Here is a 10,855-nt window from a genome sequence, read left to right as displayed (position 1 = left end):
TATAATTGGCTGAAACCTGGTACAAGAGCCCAGAATGCCAAGAAATGAAGAAGTAAGCCTTGTGGGCCAAGTACTATGAGGTGGGTAGAGATATTTAGATTGGGGAGAGAGAGGTTCTAAAGGTAACAACATGGGTGTATTAGTCAGGGTTCTCCTGGGTCACAGAACTTATGGAATGTCTCTATATATTAAGGAAATTTGTTGTAATGATTTACAATCTGTAGTCTAACTAACCCAACATTGGGCAGCTGTGAATGGGAAGGCCAAGAATCTAGTCGTTGCTCATTCCCACAGGCTAATTGTTTCACCTGGTCTTCTGATAAGCTAGAGTCCTGAAGAAGTAGGTTCCAAGAGATGTGCTGGCAAGTAAGTGCAAGCAGCAAAGAAGAATGAGTCTTCCTTCCTCCGTTATCTTTATGTAGGCCCCCGGTAGAAGGTATGGCTCAGAATAAAGGTATGTACCACCATGCCTGGATTTGAGACATGTTCTGTCCCAGGCTTGAACTCAGAGATCTACTTGACTAGATCTTCTGGGATTAAAGGCAAGTACTATCTTGCATGGCCCTAAGCTGTTCATGACCTCTATGCCTCAAGATCTAAATCAAAAGGGTATGTTATCCCATGTCAAGATCCAGGTCAGAAGCCATGTCTCCCAGCCTCAAGACCTGGATCACAAGTGTGCCCTCCTTTCTGAACTGTAGTTCATTCCAGATGTAGTCAAGTTGACAACCAGGTTTAGCCACCACAATAGGACACAGATGATGTGAGATGGAACAGTGAAAGAAAATGAGAAGCCAACATCCCATATGACATGGAAAGTGGTGTCCAAGTAGACAAGTATGAGAGGTGGTGTGGGATAGGGTCATGAAGGAGAATAGAAGACAGCATACAACCACCATGACATGGGGGATAGTGATCAAGTAGTGTGAGGTGGGGTAAGGCAATGAAGGGGGATAAGCAGACAACACTTAACATGGGGACATGATAGGAAAATACTGTGGATAGGCCAGGGAAGAGAAGAGAGATAGACAACACTAGGCTTCTAAGAAGCCAAGGACTAGGTTTGGCCAGGCTGCTATGGAAGAGAACTCCTGGTGGTCAGATAACTTGGTCTGTGTGTCGGAAGCTCTGTAATGAAAGGTTAGGAAGCCATGAGAACTGAGAGTAAATATGTCATTAAAACAAACAAACAAACAAACAAAAAACGAAGGTGTGAGAAGAAATGAACAGAAGAAAATCTGGGATATTCTGGACATATAAAGAATGAAGGAGAGGAAAGTGTTATTGCAATCAAGAGAAAAAACAATCCAAATATGAAGAGCAGGTGCTGTCCAGTCACTATATAAGTTCCCAAGAAAAACAATCAAGACTATAGTTCAGTGCATATTGTAAAGAACGTAAGTCAGCAAACCACAGAGATATCTACACATATACATTTATTATGACACTATTCACAATAGCCAAGTTATAAAATCAGATGACCTACCTGGTAACAGATCAATGGATGAAAAAAACACATAGAGCGTACACAACACTATATATTTAATTATAAAGAAAAAAATGAAATGCCACTTACTGGGAAATGGGTGGGACTGGGGATCATGTTAAGCAAAATAAGTTAGACTAAAAGAGAAAAATATCACATGCTTTCCCTCATGTAAAAAGATTTTTTTTTTTAAAACAGAGATACAAAAGCAAGAAAGGGATCGTTTGGGGAACAAAGGACCAGTTGTTGGAGGGGCAAGATGTGATAGATATTTGAATATGATCAGAATACATGCAAGGGGAGTACTAGAGTGATAGCCACTTTTTCCATTAACAGAACAATTACAGAAAGAAAGGACTATAAAATGTGGCAAACAAATGAGGTACACACAAACAGAAAAGCAGTTTTGGTAGTGAAGTACAGAGCACTGGCTCTAGGGAGTTAGAAATGAGATTCCCACGAACTAAAGAGGAAACAAGTCTTGGAAATAAATATAACCTGCTCCCTTGGTCTTGAGGAGATAAAATCATTGCAGCAGGTGGGGGAGGGGCGCCGAGTCAGGGACCAGTCACTCCAACTTAACATGAAAATGCAGACATCATTGTTTACCAGGGAAAAGAAGCTTCCGGAAATGTTTCTAGCCTCATTTCTCTTCATCTATTCTCGCTTCCTTGTCCTCACATCCACTCTCAGCCGCATTTCCTTCCTCTGAGGCGGTGGTCAGACACCCTGCTTTATTGACCATCAGAGACATGACCTAATTTCTTGACGGAATTTTGGCAAACTATTTCTAGACAAAAAACAGATTTCAGCAAGAGATGCAGGCTGGCGCCTCTTTTCTCCTGTCCTGTTGCTCAGTGTTGCCTAGGGGTTTCCAGGGTAGACAAAACATAGGGTGGAAGTCCTCTGGGGAGCACTTGATGCCCAAACCCTTGGTGTTCGTCACCTTTGTCTGCCATTGAGCAATGGCCCCTATGGGGACAAATTCTGTATAAACTCAACTGAGTTTGGAACTACTAAGGAACAATTTTTATTGCATTTTAATTCATCTAAATTGGAATAGCCACATATTGCCAATAGCTAACCCACTGGACAATGTACCCTGGACCATTTCAACCCCCAACCCACCCCTACTTCCACAACCCCCACCTCCACCCTGATCAAAGCCCTAGCCCCAGAGTGAAATCCTCAGCAGTTCGAATAGTGGGAACAGGACTGGGTGGCTGTCCCTGTGTATTCGATGGAAGGCTGGAGGAGGTGCCGCTCCCTCCAAGGGGAACCATGCAGGAAACTTAGAGAAAACTGAAAGCGAGCATGAGGATGTGACAGGGTACAGATGAGACCTAAGGCTAGGAGCATAAAGGAAAAGGCTGGAGGTGGTGGCTGTAGATTTCGAACTCACACTAAACTCCAGCACGCTTCCAAATCCCCATTCCTTCTACTTGCCTTCTGTTGCTATCAAATTAGTGGAAGGACCACTACGTTTCTCCTAGTGCAGACTAGTGAGCAGTGTGCAGATGACCAGAGTCATAGATTGAACCTGTAGCAGACTCATGAGGAGACCAAATTCTTTCTCCATCTCAATCCCGTGTGTCCCTTCTCCCCACCCCTAACCAACTCCACTAAAGGAAGCCAGAGCGGCCTCGGAAGAACTGCAGGTAAACAATGGCCAGGCAGAGGGCGCCCCAGAACAGGCACCAGCGAAATGAGAAAAAGTTGGAGATGAAACCGGCCTGGCCCTTCCTCTTGGAGGCATCGGTATAGGCTGCATCCTCCTCCAGCAGCTTCTCACTGGGCTTCCAGTGCACGATGCCTTCCTGGCAGGCCTCGCAGAACTCGCTGCGGTGCAATCCGCTGTCCGGCCGGCTGGCCAGGTGGATGCGGTACTGGCCACCATCCTCATCGTAGCACTGCTCACGAAGACTGGTGATGAGGTTGTCCACCAGGCCTTCGATGTTCTCCTCCAGCATGCTGGACTCATCCAGCCGTGAGGTGCCACACTGGTAGCACAGCTGCTTGAACACACGCATGCGCACTGAACCAACACGCTGGGCACGGTCCAGGTGCATGTGGAAGAGGATGACCACATTGGCAGACTGCCAGGTGTGCCAGCACCAGGAACAGTGGAACCTGCCGGGTAAAGAAGGAGGAATAGAGTAGATGAGACTCTGAGGGACCACCCTGCCCGGGAGAGCACAGGAAAGAAAAGGCCAGCCTGTTAGATGGAGGATGAAAATGGAAAAGCCATGTTGATCAGTCTATGGGTTTCTTACCACCTGGGCCTCAGAAAGCATGGAGAGAGGTGGCCTGGGGCTCACCTGCCAAGCCTGGCTCCTCCTGGCCTCCCAATAGTGTGTACTTACGTACCTCCTGTGATGGAACACTCCTTTAAACTCCAGGGAGGCTCCGTATGCCCCTGAAATGGGCTCTTCTGAGCCGTGTTACAAAGGCTTCCGAGGTATTCAGAATCAGCCACTGGGCTGATTCTGCCCTTATTCCTGGCTCTGCCTAATCCATTGCACAAACGGTTGTGAAGGACCCTCTGACTAAGAACTCAATTCAACCCAAGAGGCACCAACGGTATTGTAAACACTACTCAGCCACTGTGGAAGAGCAGTGGAACCAAGCAGGCTTCTGACCTCTGGAAGCCACTGACAATAAGAGCACAGAACAATACCCAGCAGCACCTAACACGTGGTCAAAGGACAGAGGTGTCTAACAGGTCCTGGATGGGGAAGACCCCACTCCTTTTCCCTACACTGCGCCAGTACTCAGGCCCAAGATTTAATACAACTGAAAGATTAAAATCAAACAAGCATATGCGAAGAATGACTGGGTCATAGCTGTGGCCAGCTGGGACTAAGTCCAAGGTGAGAAGACCTGTAAGCCTTTGGAGATGTCCCCAATCTCCAGAAGGCCCCACACCAGCCAGTTCTCAACTTTCTGCACTTAACCCCCCAGGAGGCTCAAACACTTTGTGCTTTCAGTCTCCTAAGTCTTTGTAAATAAGTCAGTCCAGAATTATTTCCCCCTCCCACAACACAGACCCCATATCTCCAAAAGTATGGGACACCGGTGAGCATTTAGAGAGAGCTGAGACTGAAGCATAGAACATAAAAGAGCATGCAGCTACTTAGAGAGATGTCCACTGCACAGCATTGACAACAGGAGCCACCACAAACCAATCGACCTCTGTGCCCTGTCCCATGTTAGCACACGGTCCATCTTTGTTTGCAAGGCCTGTGGTAAGAATCCAGGTGCCCACTCCCCACTCATAGCGTGGCTTTTCCTGTTCCCACCTGCATGGTGTACTCTGCTCAAGAGGCTTCACACCCTTACAATATGGACAACACAGCCATAATTTGTTCACACCTCCACAGCACAGCCTCCTGTGAAGGAGTGAGGAGCTGCACCACTGCAGGTGGGCTGGAGGCTGTCTGAGCAGGAAACTGGGCCTCCCATCCCCCAAAATCATCTGTCTGTAAGAGGGAAATGATTTTAGAAAAGCCCCCAGGACACTCTGCGTGGTGGAGAGTGAGGGACACTTAGGAAGATCTAGGGCACGTGCTGCCTGGGGTTAGCATTTTGTCACCCACACAGTAGAGTTGGAAGGCATTGGAGTAGTGTTTTACGATGACCTAAGATGAGCTCCCTTGCTTTGTAAATTTGAAAACTTGGAGCCAGAGAAAGAAGGGGACAAGCCCAAGTTCACAGAGCTATAGAACCAGGTTCTCAATCACTTAGTCTTTCTTCAAGTTTAGTTACATTTGATTGAGTAGATGAGTACCACAGCCCCCAACCACAAATACCCTGGCATCTAGGTTGAGACTTCTGGGGATCCCCATCATATCTCCTCTCCATTCCAACTACACTAGGCATCTGAATTTGCAGGGCTCTGAAACATTGCCAATCTTGATTTTTGATGGAAAACTGAGACTCAAATGCAGGGCGCTATTTGTTCCAAGAAACCAAGAAATCAGAAGAGCTGTGGTTAGAAGCAGAGCCTATGTGGTCCTCCTGGCAGTCCATTGTCTGCTTGTCCCCTGAGCTGACATGCTGAGACCTACCAGAGGCCCAGGCTTGCAAAGTCTGTGACAGCCCACCTCACCCCCTCTACAGGTGGTTTTCCTGCACCACCCTCGCACCAGCCTCTCACCTGCCAGAGGCATGCTGCTCCAGATACTGCTTCCAGCCAGGGCCCAGCTCATTGGGTTTGAGGTTGGGGTCTATGATGAGCTCCCAGCTGTCTGCTGGCTTTGCCACCTCCATCTTCTCGTAGAAGACTTTCTTCCACTCACAAGTGGTCAGGCTGGTGGACATGGTTCTGTTGGCCAGGCTAGAAGGATGAGCTCAGCCAGAGGAAGAACACAGAAAGCTTGGATAGATGCAGCCCGGGCAGTCTCTGTGGTCCAAAAAGCTTTACCCACAAGACCCAGCTTCCTCTTTTGTCACCCTGGAACTTGTTGCTATGACAGCCAGGCAGGTACCAGGAGCCAGAGCTAGAGAGGAAGAAAGCCTCAAGGGAGAGTTCCAGGGTCCTGAACTAGACTGCAGAGGCAAACTGAGTAGTATTGCTGACCAGGTGGAGAAAGCAGATAGGAGATGAACTCCATCCTGTCCTGCCATGGGCTGGCAGAGGTTCCCCAGAGGACAAGGGCTGTGTGCTGGCTCTGTTTCACCCCACTGCTCTTCCTTGATTTCTCCAGCTGTGTGCCATGGCAACCATAATACCTTAGGGAGCCCAGCAGAAACAGGATGGAGATGTGGGACCTGATGCTCCCACATTCCTTATGCACTGAGGCCATTGTTTACAATGCGCTAGCCACAAGCTACTTGACCTGTACATTAGCCAAGACAGACCAGGGAACAGGCTTATATAAACTCCAAGTGATCATCCACAATTCAGATCCAGATTTTCCTAAATGATATCTATTCCTTTAATTATTGCAAGACTATTAAGCTCCTAACTTTGTGATTAACAGAGAAGTGATAAGTGGCATGTAGCCCTTCACTGGAGAATTCTCAGTCCGGTTGGTGAGACAGAAGTAATTTAATATACTGTGAAAAGCACAGTGATACCAATTCACACTACAGGGTTCCAACAGTCACTCCCTGCTCCCAGGGCTCACTGATGCTGCTGGCAAGGGATCTATTACCTTCTGAGCTTCAGGCTGCTGCTGCCTCAGCTGCTGCAGAGCAGACAATAGAGAGCTAAGGCTTCCTGAGGCCCAAGCTCAATTCTTTAGAGACCAGAGGCTGTGGTGCTATATCTGGTTCTGCACAGGACACTGTGAAGTTTCTGTGATGCCTGTAGTCCTTTGCCTGTCACTTCTTTAACCTGAAGCTCTGGCTCCCTAGTGCTGTGGAGACAGCCAAAGTGAGCAGAACTAAAAAGGGTAGCTAAGGTGCCAAAAGTTATCAGTGTTGGGTTCCGTCCGGATTTGTCACATGCCTCTATATGGTCTCTGTGTGGGGTAGGGTTAGGAGGACAGCCACTGGACATCCTTCAGCTCAGAGAAGTGTTCTTCCACTAGCTTTGTGTTAACCTATAGAAAGGATGAATCTGTGTAGTAGCCGTCAAGAACTTCCAATTTCTGGTTTCTTTATTGGCCTCAATTCAAATCTTCTGACCCCAGCCCTCTTTCCCTCTTTCTCTTTCTTATTTTATATTTATTTACTTCTTTGAAAGGGTTTCATAATATAGTCTTGGCTGGCATGGAGCTCACAGAGATCAGCCTGCCTTTGCCTCCTGAGTGCGGAGATTAAAGGCATGGAGCACCACACCCAGCCAAATCTTTTCATAGAGAATCATGACAACTCGGGCCTAGAAACGGAAAACTGCTACTGAAAGAAACCCTGGACTGGGTGGCTTACTGGGACTCTCCTATAATCAGCCTCAAAACAGGTGACGTGCAGGACCCATGAATGCCCAGAAAGCTGATATTTGGCCTGACCTAGAGCTAAGTGCCGTGGTCCAGCTCTGAGATATACTGTACCATTGTTCCCAAATCAAATGGCAGTGAAGGAAAGCATGAAGGACAGAGGGAATTGCCAGAGTTCATCTGTTTTGCTTTGTTTTGTTCTTTCTCAGATGATGCAATCCCCTTAGGCATAGGATCATACTTAAGTTGGAATGGAATCCTCTAAGCAGAAACTGGTGTCTTTCTTCTTTCTGTTCAGAAGCACTGTTTGCACTGGAAATTCTTTCCTGGGATATCACCAATGAGTATAGCAATTACTATACAATGAGGTGGCAATTGCTAGCTCAGTCTTCCTCAGGGTGGCACTGGGCTGCACCATTAAAAGGCTCTCCACGTGGGCACTGGGCTGCACCATTAAAAGGCTCTCCACGTGGGCACACTGCTCACTGGCAGGCAGCTCAGCTCTCAGAGCTGCCTCATTTTCTCTCTGGGTGATAGTGTTTAAATGAACTAATTTTAGTCTTAATAAAATAACATTGTCTATCTATATCCCACAAGCAAAATGAGCCACTCTTGTCCTCTACTGTGGAGTGTCAAGTAATAAACACTTTTCCAAAATGTTCATTATCTAACGTTTATTTGTCAGAATACTATATGACGGAAGCTGGAGAGATGACTAAGAGGTTTGGAGCACCAGCTGCTCTTCCAGAGAACCTGGGTTTCATTCCCAGCATCCACATGGCAGCTCCAAATTATGTGTAACTCCAGTTCCAGGGGATCTGACACCCTCATACCAATAGACGTAAAAAATTTAAATAAATTATTTTTTTTAGAAATAGGATACTATATGGCACAATTAATATGGAACCTAACAAGAAAAGGCAATGAAGAACTGGGAAGTACGTAATTCAGAATCACCTAGGAACTGCTTCAAGAGACTTTAGTCCGCGTTCTTCAGGGCACACAGTCATGGTCCATCAGCTCTGTGCTGTGCTGAATCCCACCACAGGCAGCCAGTGCACTGACAGGCATGTGCTAACTCAGAGGCTACTAAGTAAAATTACTTAGTAGCTCATTATACTTCTAAACAAATCTAGGTGGGAGGGGGTGTGTGTTATGCCTTCCTGTCTCTAAGTTCAAAGAAACTTTGATGGTGTTGCAGAAAAACTCAAGATCCTTGGTAGATCCTTTTCAAGATGTTTTGAAAGGCTTCTCCATCTACAGACCACACACTCAGTTCACTCTTTGGGTGGAAGTGAACTTTGAGTCTCAGGGTAGTTCACCTGGTCAGAAACACTCACAAGTATCCACCAGGGATGCCCAGCAGAGGCCATGTTGCCCTTTTATCAGGGAGGAGCAACCAGAGCAACCGTGAGCCAGCTCCATTCTGTCATCGCTAATATTCCAGAACTTGAACTCTCCCTGCCTCTTCCAGTCCACAGAGACCCGTAACAGGAATACAGGGTTCTGGTGTGCACTCACATGCAGGGGAGCTAAAGATAATTATGATATACTATGTAGTTCCAGAGGTTAGAACATTTATTTTGAAAATTCTCACCACATTTACATAATAAATATTTAAGGAAAATAGATATGTTTGTCTTAATTTTAACATTACATAATGAATACAAGTATCTGAACATCACATAACACCCTCAAATATTTTTAATTTTCATGTGTTTATTTAAATCAATTTAAATAAAAAAAATTAGACTAGCTGGTCTATGACTATGTCTCGGTGGTAGAACACTTGTCTGGATAAATAAGGCCCTGAGCTTGAACTGCAGAACCCTTACAAAACAGACAGAATGGTCACAATCTATCTAATTATTCTGCATTAGTTGGTTTTCTATTGCTGTTATAAAACACCATGAGCAAGACAGTTTATAAAAGGAAGGGTTTGGTCTTACAGTTCCAGAGGGTTAGAGGTCATGATTGCCACCTGAAGGCATGGCAGCGAGAGGAGGAGGCCAAGAGCTCACATCTTCAATCTCAAGCATGAAACACAGAAAGAATTATAAAATGGCACAAACCATTTAATTTTCAAAGCCCACCCCAAGGCCACTTCCCCCAGTAAGGTCACACCCCTTAAACCTCAAAAATAGCACCATTAATTGGGGGCCAAGTATTCAAATACCTGAAACTCTGGAGGACAGATCATTCAAACCATGACATATACCTAGGCAGAGACCCAGTGACAGGTCATCTCACTACCTATGGATGCTAAGTAAACAAAAGATTAAGGATGGAGGAAAGGAAGCTTTATGCAAGGACAGGGTGCAGTTTAGTGGACAGCAAGGGACACTTTGAGCAGGTACAGCTGGTTCCAAGATGAGGACTCCCATTAAGTTTCCTTGGCTGTATTCAGACACTGCTAGTTGAACTAGATAAAACACATGCAAATAATCATGACTCTGAGACAGTCTCAGGTATCATGGTATAGGGACAGGGAAACCAGAGGTAGCTCGTGCTGGCTTTCAAAGCATCCATTTTAAAATGATACCAGTCAGCACTTTTCGTGGTGATTTGAATAATAAATGTCCCCTATAGGTTCATGTGTTTGAATCCTTGGTCCTGACTTGGTAAAACTGTTTGGAAGGTTATGGAACTTTTAGAAAATGCAGCCTTACTGAAGGAAGTATGTCACCAGGGAAGGGCTTTAAATGTTTATAACCTTAGTCTCTTCCTGTTCTCTCTCTCTCTCTCTCTCTCTCTCTCTCTCTCTCTCTCTCTCTCTTCCTCTCTCTCTCTCTCTCTCTCTCTCCTGGGCCTTTTGCTTCCATGCGGTCCCTGATTAACCTTCTGACCAATGACAGAGTCTGTCCCTCTGAGAGTGCAAGCTAAAACAAACCCTTTCTTTCATAAGTTGCTTTTGGTTATAGCCTTTTATCTTAGCAACAGAAAAGTTTCCCACCAGAAGCAGCTAGCTTAAATAAACAGTGGAATGGTCTTTTTAAGATGAACTCACCAACCAATTAGGTGGCAGTATCCTCTATGGCCAGGAGGTTGGTTCTCCAGAAAGTGGTACATACTTTGAATCAGCATAGAATATGTGGTACTGTTTCTTCTTTAGCCAGGATCCACAGGTTTAGGAATCAAGGAAGTAGAAATGGAAAAGAACCCCACTCATCATGACCTTATGCTCTGCTGACCTAGAACTAACATTCCATTGAAGTGGAAGCTAAGACTTCCTTCTGGCTACTTTTGACTTTTAATGTACTTAAGCCGACAAGCTAAGAAAAGAGCCACGGTGTTAGAAGAGGTGGTTAATTTAGGTAACTGGAAAATTGGATTGCTTCTCCACAGTGGAGGTAAGAAGGCCTGTGTCTGGAGTGTGGGAGACCTTTATGGCATCTCTTAGTGTGACCATGTCCTGTTAATGGTAAATTACAACAGCTAAAACCAGGCAGGATGACAGAGAGTTCAGATCCTTCAGAGATAGAGGTAT

General features: G+C 45.8%; 1 protein-coding gene across 1 annotated transcript; it reads right to left on the bottom strand.

Annotated features, from left to right (window-relative positions):
- Nucleotides 1-1,419: 1,419 nt before the first annotated feature.
- Nucleotides 1,420-5,904, bottom strand: Rtp2 (receptor transporter protein 2). The gene is made up of 2 exons (XM_028783908.1): nucleotides 5,643-5,904; nucleotides 1,420-3,616 (listed from the first exon to the last, which is right to left on the bottom strand). Exons 1-2 carry the CDS (start codon nucleotides 5,804-5,806, stop codon nucleotides 3,109-3,111), a joined length of 672 nt encoding a protein of 223 aa, XP_028639741.1. The 5' UTR covers nucleotides 5,807-5,904; the 3' UTR covers nucleotides 1,420-3,108.
- Nucleotides 5,905-10,855: the final 4,951 nt, after the last annotated feature.

This window comes from Grammomys surdaster, unplaced genomic scaffold (genome assembly GCF_004785775.1).
Source record: "Grammomys surdaster isolate TR1022 unplaced genomic scaffold, NIH_TR_1.0 1166, whole genome shotgun sequence".
In the NCBI taxonomy this organism is placed as follows: domain Eukaryota; kingdom Metazoa; phylum Chordata; class Mammalia; order Rodentia; family Muridae; genus Grammomys; species Grammomys surdaster.
Note: the sequence above shows the minus strand (reverse complement) of the source record. Positions and strands in the feature narration are given on the sequence as shown.